At 37.9% G+C, this 18,610-nt stretch overlaps 1 protein-coding gene across 1 annotated transcript in view; it reads right to left on the bottom strand.

Moving 5' to 3' along the window:
• Nucleotides 1-18,610, bottom strand: part of LOC126176331 (uncharacterized) — a 202,661-nt gene that overhangs the window by 113,319 nt on the left and 70,732 nt on the right. The window contains exons 8-12 of the mRNA XM_049923482.1: nt 13,020-13,180; nt 9,231-9,251; nt 4,319-4,471; nt 1,829-2,018; nt 1,038-1,193 (exon numbers count right to left, since the gene is read on the bottom strand). Of these exons, the coding sequence (XP_049779439.1) occupies nt 1,038-1,193; nt 1,829-2,018; nt 4,319-4,471; nt 9,231-9,251; nt 13,020-13,180 (681 nt within the window). The remainder of the gene's footprint in view (nt 1-1,037; nt 1,194-1,828; nt 2,019-4,318; nt 4,472-9,230; nt 9,252-13,019; nt 13,181-18,610) is intronic.

Raw genomic sequence — 18,610 nt, 5'->3', positions numbered from 1 at the left:
GCAGGTGTGTGTGTTGTGTGTGTGTGTGTGTGGGGGGGGGGGGGGGGGGGGGGAGGCACTGGTGGAGAGGGAGGGGGCGGACGCATGTGCATACATACGCAACTTTTTAGAACAACAAACATATCCATTGGTAAACCTTCAAATGTCAAGACATCTTGATAACACCAAGCCCGAACCCTTCTGTTCTGTGGTAGAATATAGACAATATTATGTGTAACTGAATGACATTAAGTCAATGGGATGCCTTTCTAAAGTAATGGGACATAAAAACATTTTTCACAGAACTTCTGAACTGAAATATGTGGCTGCTACTGAAATGCACACAGCTGCACAGTCAGTAATATAACTAAAAAACTTACCTGGGTCCATTGTTTCCAAAGATTATATAGTAAAATACACTGCAGTGAGCACAGCTACAACGAAGATCGTAGTCCATCTAATATACTGTTACTAGTAATTGAACACTATAAAATCAGCATAAATGCAAAATCTTGTTTCAGGTCATGTAAACTAGAAATTTCCAAATGAAGCCAGAAAAATGGAACAGTCGGTTGTTCTCAGAAAATGAGTGAGAATCTAAGAGTGCTATAATTTTGGCTGTTTTTATAGGTACCGTGTGTGAGTATGCCCGAGACCAAAATTGGAAATGTTCTAATTGTGTACAGATGATTAGAACATAATGGAGCAGTTAATGTCGAGATTACTACACCTTGCCCAATGAGATGAGATGAGATGAGATGAGATGAGACTAAAAACAGAAAATTGAGCAAGAGAGAAGGTACGTGTAGAGGAGAATGAGAGTAAGCTGAACTGCCCATGTCCTCCCTTTAATTTCACATAGCTGACACACGTATGCAGAAAATTCTTACGTGTATAAAAAAACAACAACAACAACAACAACAATTATCATTGTGGCATTGCACAGCAGAATGTAATTCACAAAAGTGAATGAAGAATACAACCTACAATGTAAAACATCCACAACTTTATCACAAGTGAGATGTAAAAATTCAAGTTATTGAGCAACATTTACTGACCCTTATAGGCTCAGTGCTGAAGGTAACTTTTGTACTCTTTCTCTTAATTGGTATTCGATATTCCATGTCCTCATCTTCATCCGATTCTGGAAGTCCCGGAACTTCCATCCAGAAGTGCCCATCTTCAAAGTAGTGAACACCATTCTCAATAAGAATCTGTGAACAACAAAAAACACAACAAGTTTAAAATGTAGGGCATTATATCTTTCCAATTCAAAATGAAAAGCAAAAGGAAACTGTATAGCTTACTCAGTTACTGTGATTTTGTATAATGTGTACCTTAAGAACACTGCTCTGAATATGATGCTATATGTTCAACATAAATATATATTACACTACAATAATAAAAAAGAAATGAACTAGTGCTTCTTGTGTCACTCTCGGAATAATAATCACACTTAATATTTTCATCTATACAGAAATAAACAAGTTTTAAATCAAATTATTATAACTAAATGATGGTTTAATTCTACCTTTCCAATATTTGCTTTTCTCGCTCTTTCTTTGATCTCTTTCACTCTCAGAATTCTATTCCCCTCACCTTAATAGAGGAAGGCAGGAAAACTTACTGTGCAAAGTAGGTCATGCATCAAGCAACTCAGGTGATACGATACAGATGTTATGCAATTTCCAAGAACATAGACTAATGGGAAAACAGAAACAAGTACTACAGTTTTCATCTGCTTAAACTGTTGCGTTCTGGAATCTTTCATCGGATTGCTGTAGTGGCTATAAAGAATCCATCAAAAATATGGGTTGTAACCTTCCAAACTCTCTTTTACACTACTCACCACTTTCCCAGGTGCTGGCTTGTAATCCAAGTCATTTGCTTCAACTACATCAACATCATTCAGACTGCTTACAGAGCCCAACAAACCAGACTCAGAGCCTGATTGGGACCCAATGTGACTCGACGTCATCGAGTCTTCCATAGTTACACTGGTATCACTGCGAGACCTGTGCTGACCTCCGAGGCAAGAACTGTAAACAGATAATTAATTATAAAATGAATGAACATGTAAGATAAACAATGGGATGTTGCGTAAGTATTTCCCTACTCTACAACTATCTTTAAAAACTACAAAACTTAACACCTATGCTGCCAGGGAAAAAAGGGAATGGTTGATGTCAGTGTAACTTCGTACTCATACACAGAGTCGGTGATTTGAGTTGCAGTTCTCTAAGACAGTTAGAACAGCCATCAGAGTGCATTAGTGTTGTCTTTGTTTAGTGTTGTTATGCCTGGTAGGGTATGTGAGGGGCGTGAACAGTGTCAATACTGAGATCACTGAAGGACACTGAGATAACACATAGTCTTATAAGACAGCATTAACAGCACCTGACAAAGGTTTTACAGGGGCCTTGATGTTGGTCTCCATTTGACCAGCTGATCAAATTGTGCAATATCCAGATTTGTGGGGCATTTGGATGCAACTGACACACTGCTGCATGGGAATCCAGGGGCAACCACACTCATTGGCAAGGTTCCAGTCCAACACATCTGTCCAGAGCAGGGGTAGATCGAATTGTGCACCGAGCACATTGTAACCCCTTCACATCTGTGCCCGCCATTCGGAAATAAGTAATGGGCTCCCTGCAACGTTCTGTGTTATCCTGCACCTTTGGTTGGAACCTAACAGCAGTCAGACCAGGGAATAACCACCTCATGTGCAGGCTGCCTTTAACACCACAGCACAAAGATCTGCATTTGGAGGTGTGCCATGACCAGGAAATGTGGACAGCTGATGAATCGCGTTGCACTGCGTTCGGTGAAGAATCGCAGTTCTACACTACGCAAGATGACTGCCTTCAGCCAGTAGGGCAGCAACCTGAGGAAAGTTTCCATTCTTCCAGTGTTTTGAAAAAGCACAGCAGTGTTACACCTGGTGTTCTGACGTGGGAAGCCACGAGGTACGACTTCAAGCCCGGCTGGTAGAGTCTGAGGGAACTCTGATTGCGCAATGGTACATCACTAACATTCTGCATCCTTGTGCGTTACCTCTCAAGTGACAGTGCCATTTTTCAACAGGACAATGCTCATCCACAAATGGCATATCTCTAGCTGTCTGTGTGATGTCGATGCACTCCAGTAGCCATCAGTTACAACAGTTGCGGGCCTACTTGTCTCAGGAGAAGATATATCGGCTTTATGGAAAACATCATGTACTCTCACAATATGAAGTTTCATCCTGCTTCCTCTTCTCCTTCTAGTCAGTTTACAGAAGTGTACTATGAAAAATCTGTAACTATTGTAACCACTCATAATGAATCTGAATGAAGAAATTCATCAAAATTTAATATGATAACTACATTACACTTCCACAAGTTGTGGTGTTCTTTGTGGTCAAGAAAGAAATCCTGGGGCAGCCAATACATAAGCTGAAAAGAGCTTTCTAGCTTTCCAACTGTTTTACTAGCAAAAGCACTGTTGATGAATAACGAACGAACTATTATACTGTTATTTAATATACCAACAGCAACAATTATAAATTAACTTAAATTTCATGAAGAAAAGTTAATGTCAGTTTCAGTAACAAATGAGTGTCTGCAATGAGACGTGCAGAGTTTTATAAGAAGACCAATGAATGAACGCAGTTGCCAGGCACAAGGAGAACACAGTTTCGGCTGCATATTATCAATTCTCTTTCTTAAACACCAAATACAGTTCTCCACAAGTCCTGTATGATGTGGAATAAAGAGGCAACCAAGTCGAATTGGAATGGAGTGAGGGAGAGACAACTCCTGCTAAATTAGAAATGATACAAAATATGTAGCAATAAATTAATCACAAATAAACTAACAAGAACAAAACAGACAAATCCTATGTTACATGCAAGTGCTGTAATTTATCTGCCATATGTGGTAGATGGGGCTAAATATTATGAAGATAAGGATTTTCATCAGCAAATCAATGAAAAGTATTAAAAAAGACATCCAGCCAGTAAAGTAAATTTGTCACTGGTCTCATACTAGTGAAAAATTTATTGTAAATATAAACAATCTCCACATACATGATGTGACAAATGAGGCTGTTCATATCATTATCAGGCACACATTTACCTCTCAAGTAAAGTTCCTCTCATCTATGGTACTGCAATTTTTCGTAAACAAATCAGATTTATCAGACATTTGCACCAGTAAAATACTAAAATATGGCTCAACAATATGAAATTCATAAGACTTATAGTCACAGTGTGCTTGAAAGAAGTTTATTTTACAAGTATTTCACAATCAAGACCTCACCTCCAGGTACAATGAACAACTGTAAGTTGTGTGCATACCTGTAATCAAGTGTTGATTCCTGGGCCGTGGAGTCACTTGTGACTGACAGCACATCTGCCAGCCACTCTGGGTCTTCACGGTCTTTGTCATCCGTCGGAGAAAGTAATCGCACCACTTCCTGGGCCTCCTCATCTGACAGCAAACCTTCTTGTCTGTAATGAGTCAGAGATGATAGTAAATTTAAAGCTAAAAGACAGAGATGAAATAGGCAGTGGAGCATTGTAACCTCACAACACAAAACTGGTTGGTCATGAAGCGAAAGAAATGACTGGATTGGCTTATTCTCCCGTTTCATCTTTTTAAACTGATGCATCCAGTATAATAGTAAATGGCAAAAAAAGGAAAAAAAATAAAACGAAAGAAAAGAGGAAAAGAAGACTAAGAAAAAGAGCTACTGGTTTCTGATTTCATGGATACACAACTTAATAATCTTTGTACTTTCACTTATTTTAGTACCTGTACAGTAACAATAAACTGATAAATGTTGTTTTAATGGTACATATATGAAATTTAATTTATATCACCTTAGTTCGTCACGAATCTGCTTTCAGTCTTTACAGATGCACCACTCACAAAACTGATCTTCAGATGGTACTTACTTGTTTGTTTGCATTTTGAAGCCCACAGTTTTAACCTATTATGGACGCTATGCCCTAAGTTGAGCAGTAAGTGGTTTGTGAAAGTGCATGATCAATTAATTACATTAATTTTATGGTGTATTTTTTGTTCATGTTACGTTTAGGCAAGAATCTAAGATAATGATGATATGATGATGATGATATGATGATAATGATATGATGATAATGATATGATGATAATGATATGATGATAATGATATGATGATAATGATATGATGATAATGATATGATGATAATGATATGATGATAATGATATGATGATAATGATATGATGATAATGATATGATGATAATGATATGATGATAATGATATGATGATAATGATATGATGGTAATGATATGATGGTAATGATATGATGGTAATGATATGATGGTAATGATATGATGGTAATGATATGATGGTAATGATATGATGATGGTAATGATATGATGATGATAATGATATGATGATGATAATGATATGATGATGATAATGATATGATGATGATAATGATATGATGATGATAATGATATGATGATGATAATGATATGATGATGATAATGATATGATGATGATAATGATATGATGATGATAATGATATGATGATGATGATGATATGATGATGATGATGATATGATGATGATGATGATATGATGATGATGATGATATGATGATGATGATGATATGATGATGATGATGATATGATGATGATGATGATATGATGATGATGATGATATGATGATGATGATGATGATGATGATATGATGATGATGATGATGATGATATGATGATGATGATGATATGATGATGATATGATGATGATGATGATATGATGATGATGATGATATGATGATATGATGATGATGATGATATGATGATTATATGATGATGATATGATGATTATATGATGATGATGATGATGATTATATGATGATGATGATGATTATATGATGATGATGATTATGATGATTATGATGACTATGATGATGACTATGATGATGACTATGATGATGACTATGATGATGACTATGATGATGACTATGATGATGACTATGATGATGACTATGATGATGACTATGATGATGACTATGATGATGACTATGATGATGACTATGATGATGACTATGATGATGACTATGATGATGACTATGATGATGACTATGATGATGACTATGATGATGACTATGATGATGACTATGATGATGACTATGATGATGACTATGATGATGACGATGACACAGGTGATTTTATTATACAAGAAAAATTTGACTGAGCACTCCAAGACCTAAACCAAAACAAGAAACCTGGGGAAGAGAACATTTCCTCAGAAGTATTAAGACTGTTCTTCTTGGTATGCAGAACAGGAGAGTCAGACAAAGTATCTCCAGCCTTCAAAAAGATAATGTCATAATTCTGGTACCAAAGAATGGAGGTGCAAATTGATGTATTATTGAACTGTCAGTTTAAGAAGTCATTGTTCTAAAATATGAACATGAATCATATACAGTAGGATGAAACAATGAGTATAAGCTAATACGGACGAAGATCAGCGAGTTCAGGAGAAAGATAGGAATATGCAAGATAGTACTGACTCAACGAATTATCTTAGAACATACTGAAGAAAGATGAACATGCATTCATAGCACTTGTACATTTTGAGAACGGTGACTGGGAGGCAACAGTTGAGAAAGAACCACCAAGCAATGGTAGGAGAAGACACATATGAAGCCAGTAAATTCTGTAAGCTTCTGGAGCCAGTGGTTCCTCCTCTTGGTAGAGGGGCTGACTCGAAATGAAGAGGGGTTAAGGAAAAGAACTGGTGAGGTTAAGAAAAAGGGGCACAGTTCGGAAAATTTGCCCAGAACCCTAGGTCAGGAGGGACTTACTGGACAGATGAGAAGGAAGGAAAGACTTTCCTTCTCATGCTGTCCAGTAGGCCTCCCCCGACTTGGGGTTCTGGGCGACTTTTCCCATTTCTATCCCATTTTCTACACCTAACCAGTCCTTTTCCTTTACCCCTCTTCCTTCCCCTTCAGTCCTCCTGCCAGGAGGAGGAGCTACTGGCTCTGAAGGCTTGTAAACTTTCATGTCTTTATATGCATATTCTGCTACTGCTGCTTGGCAAGTACATTTCTATCTATCAAAATAAAATAAATTTTCAAATATTTATTGTTTTCCTTGACCTATATGAAGTAAGCGGTAAAGGAAACTGTCGAGAAATTTGGGAAAGAAATTAATGTTCAGGAAGGAGAAATAAGAACTTTCAGATTTGCTGAAGACACTAATTCTGTCAAAGACAAGGATCTGGAAGATAAGTTAAAGGGAATGAATACTGTCCTAATTATATCTCATGTACTGAGGAAATTAAATTAGGAATGAGTAGGTCAGTTTCACTATTTGGACAGCAAAATAACAGTAATAACAGCAGGAGAAATAAATCAGATATCAAATGTAGACAGGCAATAGATCATAAGGAGAGCCAAATGTAAAACTATTCCGGTCATATACCACTGACACAGTCAATGAACTGCTTCCTACACAAGGACATCACTGCCAAGATGGCATAATGCATGGATGGACATCAGCGAATATTGTCTTCCAGTTTATTTGGGAGTAACCTGTCATTTTCCGTAACTTCATCAACTTTTCTCCTTTCTTCCCAGAAGAAACCTATAGTCCCAATAGCTCGTGTGTGTGTGTGTGTGTGTGTGTGTGTGTGTGTGTGTGTGTGTGTGTGTGTTTGTGTTTGTTGTATTTAAACAGGTGCCTCCTGAAATAATTGCTTGCCGGCCCACTTTTTTGTGAATTTCACAACTTTATTAATGGAATTTTTCTTTCTGTATTATAAAAAGTATGTGTGGCCATTTGTTGTACTTTGAGTTACAGTTCTCATGTGTCTTTCTTCTATGCTAATGGAAACTCCTCAGTGGAATACCCGAAATGGAAAGAGTAAAGGTAAACCATTCACAGTATTAATATTAAAAAATACTTTCATATTTTGGGCAACCATATTAACACTGCAAAATCTTTCATTTTTGGGCATGCAATAGCACACTAGGGAAAATTAATCTGAAGATATCTGATGAATAAAATTTGAGCAAGGTGTCAACACTTTGATTGGTAGCAATTTATATTACCTTCACATAATTATTAGTTTTTAACCATTGTCAAGAAACTAACAATATTACTGTAGAATGATGTATAATGCCACAGAGCACAAGCTGAGAAAACCACATGTCTGCCTCCTCATTTACCAGCACCTGTCAGCAAGAGCTTTTCAAATATTTTTGGTTACACTAGGTATTTCTGAAATTAAATTTATATTTAGTGATTTGCATTTTACAATCTTTTAACATTTTTCTTTAAAAAAATGTCAAATTTTTTTGGTTAGTCAGTCTGTATAGGACATACTTTTACAAACAGTTCTTTGTCTGCTTCTAAGCTATGAAGCAAGAGCCGATTTTTTACTTTAATGAGAAGTACCTCCAAACTGATGAAAACTGGATGGTTCCTCTGAAATTAAATAATTATGTGTTACTAGATTTTTTTACCGCTCTGTCTTTGGAGATGAGTACAAAGTGATGAAGCATGAACACCGAGACAGTTCTCTACAGGGAAATGGGAAAGTTCGCAGACTATGGCATGAGAACAGTAAGTTACTTTGAGTGGAACAGGTAGTTAAAAAATTTTTGGCTACAAACATGCAAGAGAAAAGTAATTACAAAATATTTTCAATGTTGTTTGTGCATTTTAATTATAAAAACCTTAATATCTGAACACTGCAATAAAGCAGTCATTATTTTTTACTTAGTGGGCATTAGCTATGTGAGACAGCAACAGCACTTTGCATTTACCTGGCACCGGCAATATTTTGCTATAGTATTGTGCACAACATATTGCTTCATAGCAGACAATCAGAGAAAACTGTGAGTGATATACAATGGTGGTGTTCGCTTCCACAGATTTAATGCCTGGTGACTCAGAAACCACTGTCTGGACTGTCCTGTACAACAACCCATTAGCAGTATCCTTAATCTTCAAATTCACTAACAAACAATTTGCAGACATGATTTCCAGATAACAATTTTAATACAAACTGTACAGTGAGCAATCCCAAGTAATAGAAATGACAAAAGGCATCGTCCTCTTTACGTTACTATTCTTTTGTTCCCCTCCCATTAAAATTTGTTACAGATTACTGTCTGCATGTATTTTATTACGTGGATGGTGTCAACGTATATACCATTGCAATAAATATTTGTTTTAGTATAAATGTATGCATTAAAATACTCACCGAATTTTCTTTTCCAGAATTCTTCATGTTTGAGGAATGTGTGAAAGCAAGAAAATAAGAACAGCATATTAGTGAGTTGGCAAGCAGTACACAAGATGCATGCCTGAACCACATAACAAGAGCAGTGTCTGCCCTAGCAGATTACTTTTGCAAATCCGGCCATTTCTCTGTGTGAATGAAAGAGGTGACAGAGTTACAATGTTTCACAGTGGTGGTGTTATCATGCAGTAGCAGACAAAACTTGGATTTGGGCAAGAAGGCAGTATGAGTGGAGTGGGGACAGCAGCTAGTTTATTGAACAAAAGGTTCCTTCCTCCTGCAAAAAGAGGATAGGGTTGGAGGAATCAAAATTTTATTTCATCATTTTTTTCTCCGGTTTCTTAGAACATGAAAGTCTGCAGGTGCATCGCACCCAACAGAATAAACAGCATTTTCCATTTATCCTTCTTTACCGAGGCTAAACTGGACCTGACAAGGAATTATGCTGAGGTTATGCGTTACCACCACTTTTATATGCAGTCTTCCAAACATCTTGAAATACACATGTATACAAAAATTTATTTTTAATTGCATACAATTCTTTTCCTTCCATTTTTATAAACTAGATTATTAACAAGTATTTTAATGTCTTGAGAGAGACTGCACCTGACAGAGACGTTGCACAAGTGACTGAGTCCTGAACTAATATACTGTGAACTGAACCTCAAATATTCAAGTGTTAAGTAACAAAGCCACCCTTGTATCTCTTACCTTGTCCTGGAGTGTGACGTGTGTGTAGGGCAATTTTTCTACTTAATTTCTTTTTTCTCTAACACTTTCCTCTCTTTTTCTGAATAAAGAAACATATGGTTCTGAAACTCATATGTAATGTTTCTTTCATCTTTGTTCATGCCTGTGCCCGAGATACATATCTTTATTAAATTATTTTCTTAATTTTGGAGATACTCATTCCTACAAAAGTTTTGCTTCTATATTCAGAAAGAAGAGTGTGTGTGTGTGTGTGTGTGTGTGTGTGTGTGTGTGTGTGTGTGTGTGAGAGAGAGAGAGAGAGAGAGAGAGAGAGAGAGAGAGAGAGAGAGAGAGAGAGTCACACAGAGAACAACAGGAGGCAAATAACTACTCTCAAATTCTGTAGATTACTTAAATAAATCAGCTTTATTATGTGATTCAGAACTGCAAAAGATTAAAATAAATACAGATAAAAATGTGTTAGATAGTGGACTATGTGCACTAACAGCAAAGAAAGCTTGTCTATGCCATGCATCAGCCTATCAGAAACCAAGTAAAGTTTGTATGACCCTCGTATAGTTCATGCAAATACCTTAATTGTTAGCACAAGATTTTTGTTAGAATGAGACTTCTCATTTAATTTTCGTACAACTAATCCCAAATTTTACATTTCTTTATTTTTATTTTAACACTAATTTCTGGAGCACTTTGAAATAAAAATTATCCACCTGTTCATCCTGAGCTCTCAATGACCACATTTTCCTTTCAAACCTTCCCCAAACTAACCCTCTTTCCTATGTGGGGGAGGTACTAATTGTTTCAAAAGCTACAAACAGTGTTGCCATTTTTGAAATGTATGTATTAGCAGTACTGTTATTTCACTTCGTTCGCCACGATAGCTGAGTGATCAGCGTGGCAGCCTGTCACGCCAAGGGGCCCGGGTTCGATTCCCGGCTGGGTTGGAGATTTTCTCTGCTCAGGGACTGGATGTTGTGTTGTCCTCATTATCATTTCATCATCACCAGTGGAAGGCAACGGGAAACCACCACCGAAAACATTCCCTAGATGCTCATGCGGTGGACCACTCTGACGAGGCTTCCCCCATGACTAGACTTGCCGTAGGGCAGAACGCAAAGTTATTTCACTTCCTGAAGGTAAATTATTGGAAGCCATAGTACCTCTTTGTAATTTTATAGTTTTCTCATGCGAATTTTCTTGTCAGTAAAATTAGAAATAATGTTCAATCATGTAGCAAGTCGAGTCAATACTCGACACCTTGAGTGTGCCTCACACCACAATTCCAAGTTTTTCGGCATTGCCTAATTTCATGCTGAAGGACTGAAGGAAGGGATTGTTAAGGTTTAACATCCCATCAGTGATGAGGTCATTAAGTACGGAGCACAACGTGAGACTGGGGTAGGATGGGGAAGGAAATTAGCCGTGTCACTTGAAAAGGAACTGTTTCATCATTTGCTTTAACTGATTTACAGGGAAACCTAAATCAGGGGATCTGACTCACAGTCCTCCTGTATCTGAAGCCCGATTCATTCTGGAAGCAATATAAACACTAAGTCTTAGCCATTCTCTGCAGCATACTGCCTCCGCAATTGATGTGCAGTGAGCAGGAGAGCCTTGAAGATCTTGGAAGAGAAGAAGACAACGGGGTGCCTGCTAATTAGAGACTCGAGTCGGTCTGTAAGGCACAAATAGATTACCCTGCAAGCCACTTTACACTGCGAGGCAATGGTAGATAATGTACTGTCATTTTTGTAGCACATTTGGGGATGGCATATGGGAAAAACTATCAGAAGACCTTCCCAACTTCTCTTTGCTTTATGCCACACAAGATGTATGTGTAGGCCCTACAGCAGTGTACTAGCCATCACATAGTTACTGTTGTGTTGTTGCTAAGTGCGTAATGACACAATTTCTAGCCTATTGCAGAAACTGCCTACAACTCTGAGAAGGTATTTCCGTGTGTGTGTGTGTGGGTGGGAGGGGGGGGGGGGGGGGGGGGGTTTGCACGCGCACACCATTTTTACTGTTGTAGGTGCAAGGTGCAACGTACGACTGTAGTGAATGGTCTAGATTAGGAAGACATTCATGTCATAAGCTGTAATTTTGAACACATTGCCTCATGCACTGGGGGAAAAAGGGTATCTTAGTGTGTGAGTGTTATGAAAGTGATAATAGTAATGATCTTTTAAAAATTTGTTTTCATCACTAAAACACAACTGAATACTTTTGTTTTTTACTCATCAGAAAATTACATTTTAACACTAAGGGATAATTACCCCCACGTAGGAAACCTCTGCACTAGATATTTTATGGTTGAGAATGATTTCACTAATCAGTCAATAGTAGTTTAATCAAACAGAATCTGTTCTTTCTACCTATTTATGGGGATATTTTGTTTACTGGACATCATAGATATTCTGGAAGTTGAGAAGGACTTGGCACCAACATGGACCACACTGTCTAAATTTCACACGATCAATGGTCGCAGAATAAAAATATTAGCTATATGGTCATACTGATACTTTACTTCTCCTTAGAAATACGCCCAAAATATCAAGCTTCTTGTACACCATCAACGTAAAATTTGGGATTTACTGTGTTAAATTTCAAATGTTACGTAACAGTTCTCAAAGGACATAAAAAAAATGGAAATCACAAAATAAGTGAGAAGAGCGCTAGTCCAATAACCCAAGTATAAATTAATAATTATCAAACTACTATGCCATGATTAAAATTTGCTGAAAATACTGAAGGCCAGATGTATTTAGGGAAATTAATTAGGTTAAGCAGGCAGATTACATCTATTTTTTTCTTTTTTGTTGTTTTTTTGAAAAAGCAGAAGTTATTTAAGGTCCTTCACATTCCACGACAGTCTAGGGAGAATGAATTATGTGTGAAAGGAAATGAGCTACAGAACAACAACGGCAGAAGTCTAGCTTCTTGGTAGAATCTACATTTTCCTCTTTATCTGTAAAAATAAATTTCATGTTGAAAAGGGAAAAACAAAGTAAGAATTGCTTTCAGACTTAAGAAGAAACTCACTTAGTACTGAGAAGATGTTCTGCTTCATCAGGTGTCATTGCATCTGGCATCCCTGATTCCTTCTTGATATTATCCTTCTCCTCAAGCATCTGCTTGCGGCTTTCAGCAGAATCACTAACCTGAGGGTGTTGCTGTTGATCTGAGCTTGTAGCACAAATGTCCTACAAAAATTATTGATAACTGCATTAAGAAGAATATGGATCTAGTCTACAAATGTAAGACAACCTAGACAGTACGAGATAATAAATTTATGGAGCAATAATGCAGCAGAAACCCATACAGATTTTATATGAGTACTCTACTTAGTCCAAGCACATGGACATTTTTTATTTGTTTGTTTATTTTATCAGGTAAGTTTACATCAGACATTTTACATCTATCAGCTCACAAAGGGATATGGTTAAAATTGTTGACAAGAAATCCTACAGAGCAACGTGAACAACCTAAATACATAAGCATTGTTTATAACAATGAAAACAATTTTTGCAACATAATGTAATTGGATAGATAAAAAATCTACTCACCAAGTGGCACCAGAAGACACACATGTAAAAGAACGTTATAATTAGGCAAGCTTCAGGAGCTAGTGTGATTGCTGTTTTCTGTTACATGTTACTGTGCTCCACACATCATTTCACTACAGGTGAGTGGTTGCCTCTTCCTTATTTTAGATATTTGCCTATTTCTGTACCTGTTTATTAACTGTTCCACTCTCTTCCTCAAGACTGTAAGTTCCTATAACCATTAAGTTAAATGTGTGTATTTTTAATTTAGTACTTATAAGCTTTCTGTGTCCAGTTCTCTCTAATGTCTATCTGTATACCATTTCATGCTTTGCGTTTTAATAATTACAACTATAAGCGAGTAAACAACTGCACATGGCTTGTCTACATCTATACTCCACAAGCCAACTTACTTTGTGTACCACTTTCACTTCCCCCTTTTCTTGTTGCAGTCAAGAATGTTCTGCAGAAGAAAGATTGCTGATAAGCCTCTGTGTGGACTTTGATCTCTCTAATTTTCTCTTTATGGTCTTTTAGTAAGATATACAGAGGGGAAACCAATATATTTGTGGACTCTTCTAGAAACGTACACACTCGTAATTTTAACAATTAACTACACTGTGATGTAGAACACCTCTCTTGCAGCCTCTGCCACTGTTCACTGATCATCTCCGTGAGACTTTAGTGCTTACTAAATGAACTTCTAATGAAATGCACTGCTCGTCTTTGGATCATCTTTATTTCCTGTATCAATTGTAACTGGTACGGAACCCATACTGGTGAGCAATATTCAAATATTGGCCGAATAAGGGCTTTGTAACCTACCTCTTTTACTGGTGGACACCACCTCCTGATGATGCTTCCAATGAATGAGTCTGGTGTCTGCATTTTCTGCAATTTGCTTTATGTTGTTGTTCCATCTCAAATCACATCATACACGCACTACTAGATATTTTATGGGAGTAACACCCTCCAGCAACAATGCACAACATCTCAGTAAACAAACCATTTCATCTACTGAGACAGAAACGAGACATGTCAGAATTTCCCTGATTTTGAGAACTTGTGGCAAGACTGCACATTTTGTAACTATGTTATCGTGCAATAATGGGTCTTTCTGTCCACGTACATGAAATATGAAACATTTGTTTATGTTGAGGGTCAATTGCCATTCCCTGCACTAAGCCTCAGTCCTCTGCATGGCCTGCATTTCACTACAATTTTCTAGGATTGCAATTTCTCTGCATCCAGCAGCACCGTCCATGAAAGGACTACAGGTACTTCCTATGTTGTCTACAATGCAATTTATGTAAATTGTGAAAGTAATGGACCTAGAACAGCCCCCTGGGGTTACACCTGAAATCACTTTTATGTCTCAAGACTTTGCTCCATTGACAGTAACATGCTGTGTTCTGTTTGCTACAAACTTGTTGATTCCCCACACAGGCTGTTTCCAGTCTCCAGAAAGTCATAATGTGTGAGCATACGACATAATCCAAAATTCGACAGCTTACCAACACCAGAGATATAGGCCTATCATTTTGTGCATCTGTTTGACGACCATTCTTGAAAATGGCAATGACCGGTGCCTTTTTCCAATTATCAGGAACACTTCACTCCTCCATAGATGTACGGTACACTGCTGCTAGAAGGAGGGAGAGTTATTTGACATACTCTAGGTACAATCGTATTGGTATCCCATCATGCCCAGTGGCCTTTCTTCTGTTGAGTGACTTCAGTTGCTTTTCTATACCATGGTCACTTATTTCGATATCAGCTATTCCGTAGTTCATGTGACATTTTAAAGGAGGTATTACAGTGCGATCTTCTTCTATGAAATAGTGTTGAAAAAGGACTCAGTACTGCAGCCTTTTCTGCGTCAATCTCCATTACAATACCCTTATGATCTCTCTGTGCCTGGAGAGATGGCTTTAACATTAAGACCAAAACAACTTAAGATTTTCTATCGAGTCAGCAGACAGAATTTAGCTTTTGAATTAGTTGAACACTTCATGCACGACTCTCCTTACGCCAATTCAGGGTTGCCACAATTTGCCCCAAGTGAATGATTTACAGAGAAGTTTTAGGATTTTTTTTTTTTTTTTTGACAAATTTTGAGATCTCAAGGGTAAGTGAAGACATAAGTTGACAAGGAATTCTGTATTTCTAAATGTGTGAGCAAAAATCTTTAGTACTAACATCAATGTGTTTTGTAATGAACTGTTTTTAGATGGAGAAAGCAAGCCAGATGGTATATATGTTTTATTAAGAACACTGATGTTATTTTATTTCAATAAAACTAAACACATCTGGTGACAAAAACACGCATTTCCTTTGAGTCGCTACCTTCACTGGTTTCACAAGTAACTCAGAAAATGGTAGGTCTCTTGAAAGAAGGGTATAAGGTGGGGAAGAGTTATGTAAACCAACACTATAGGTGACCGCCAAAAAACTGTAGGTTCTACTATGTTTGTTGTTGTCAGATATTACCCACTGTGATATGACTATTATATTACAAGTACTGTGTGATTTTTCTTTCAAGAAACACATGAGAACATACCTCACAAATTGCCAGAGGCTGCCACAGTTTACTCCTTCTTACCAAGCATACTTTCTAATACTTAAAACTACTTTCGAAGTGCCAAAATGTACTAGAATAAATAAAATGACTATAAAATGTGGCACTGTACAATGAACTTGTGATGAGACAGTAGAAATTCCTGAAATCCATTGCCCGTGGCCTCTGGCCTGCCGAGGAGCACTGCAGTCCTGGGTCCATGGATAAACCATGAAAAATCTGCCACATTATGCCACACACAGACAGACTTGGCCTGTGGGCCGATCAGTGAGACTAGATACAATGGGCAGAGATTGCACATGAATGGGAAACAATAAACAATGGGCTCACACAGCTACTCAGACAACTTGCTCACACATGACCGCCGTCTCCAGCCCCCGTGGCAACAGTCTCTGGGAAACAAACTGCTCGTCACACCTCCCTGCCTCTTGTCAGCAGCTGCTAAGCTAGCAGCAAGAAGTGGTGGCTGCACTGACTGCAAGCTGAGGGGAGCGGTAGAAAGGGGAGAAGCAGTAAGAATGAGGGAGTAAGGAAGCAGCGCACATACTCAGTTGCACCCAGCCAGCAACAATGCACAACATCTCAGTAAACAAGCCATTTCATCTACTGAGACAAATACGAGACATGTCAGAATCTCCCTGATTTTCAGAACTTGGGGCAAGACTGCACTTTTGGTTTTGTTTAGTTTTTGTTTATCTGCAAGGCTTTGGCTGCATTTAAATCTGCAGTGCATCGCTCTTTGATTTTGTAACCGCTTTCTAGCACAGCTGTAGAACCATTATGGGTCTTTTCCATCCCCACACAATTTTACTTCACACATACCTCTCTAAAGTATATTGTAGAATGCTTTTTAACTTTGTCCACTGATGCTCATCATTGTCAGTGCTGAGGATGAAGCTTCCATGTTGTCCTGTCAGGTACAGTGAAACATGTTTCTTTCTGCTCTTGCTCTGCAGAAAGATCTTCCTTCTTTTCCTCATATTCCTCTTTACAGCCTTATTCAGCGATCCTGTAATGGCCTTATAGTCACTACTATGCAGAGTCAAAGAGTTCGTGTGTCAGTCACTATCAGGTCTAAGCTGTCACCTCCACAATGCAGTTCTGCAATAATTTTTAGATAAGGCATCTGGAACAACTCCACATGTTTCCCTGTCCCTCCTACCCATCCTAATCACTTGAATCACCCAAATCTATAGCTGGTCAGAAGAAATCTCCACTTACAACTGTAGCATGACTAGGAAATTAACATGAAATATTTTACAAGTTTTCCCTCAAACGTTTCGCCACTACTACTACTGAGACAGGGTGCCTGTAAAAGCATCTAATAACCATGTTTAATCCACCCAAATTATTTTGCATTCTGAATTTGTACAAATTTCACTTTTCTTCAGCTCTTCAGGCAGTAAGTATGCACAACAGTACAGCTGCACCACCTGTTCTAATCTCACCGGACACTATCACATTTTTTATAACTATAAACATGCCTCTACCATCGGCGTTCAACCTCTCTTTGCAATATACATTCCAATCAAAGATTTCACTTCCTTAGACTAAAGTAACATATCATTTTTGTCTTATTCCTTTCTGACTGATCACTATCACTATCACCCTTCTCCCTACATTTTCTTATTATTTGCTTCTGTGTCTATGCCATCATGCTCTCTGAACCTTAGCAGTGCAGGTGAGGTAAACTCTTTCCTTCTACTTTGCACAGTCTCAAAACCGTCCATGCTAGAAAATAGCATGTCCACATTGATGGGACTGGTGGCACAGTTGCCCAAGTAGAAGCAGTGCACCTTGTTCTGTAAGTCTTCTGCAAATTATAAGTTTTTCCATCCAGTAGTTGGTATTGCAGGATGATCCCTGCAGTACTGAACATCATTTTTCATTTATACCCACTCTTGCTTTTACACCATTTTACAGAAACTTCCATGCCTTGTCAACTTTCATTCAGCACAGTGCAGTGAATTCATAGAAAATCCTCTCTTCCAAATTGCGAGAGATACATCAATATATATGTTTGGTTAGCACTGGACATTTTTTATTTCAGATTGTGAAGAATAGGCTGCATTAGCCAGACTGGAGAATCAATTACTAACTGTCTGCAAAACTGAGGAAGTGTTTTGCTGCCTCCTAAAACACACACACACACACACACACACACACACACACACACACACACACACACACACACACACACAGAGAGAGAGAGAGAGAGAGAGAGAGAGAGAGAGAGAGGAGAGAGAGAGAGAGAGAGAGATTCCTAACTTTTACTTCCCACATAATAATTTGAAAACCAAGCCACTTGACAATGGTAGTTTTTAGCTCATCATCTTCAAACTGTTGTACATCATATCATGCCATCGTTTCAGGTGCAAGTAGAGAGAACTGTCAGTGTGTGGACATGCAATGCCACAGCTCATTTCATGAGCATTTTGCAGTACACGTCAGATATAACTGGCAACCCACAGCTTATGAAAGCAAAATAATACCCTTTTTGTCCCACAACA

This window comes from Schistocerca cancellata, chromosome 3 (assembly GCF_023864275.1).
Source record: "Schistocerca cancellata isolate TAMUIC-IGC-003103 chromosome 3, iqSchCanc2.1, whole genome shotgun sequence".
NCBI lineage: Eukaryota > Metazoa > Arthropoda > Insecta > Orthoptera > Acrididae > Schistocerca > Schistocerca cancellata.
The sequence above is the reverse complement of the archived record's forward strand: the minus strand, read 5'-3'. Positions and strand labels throughout refer to the sequence as shown.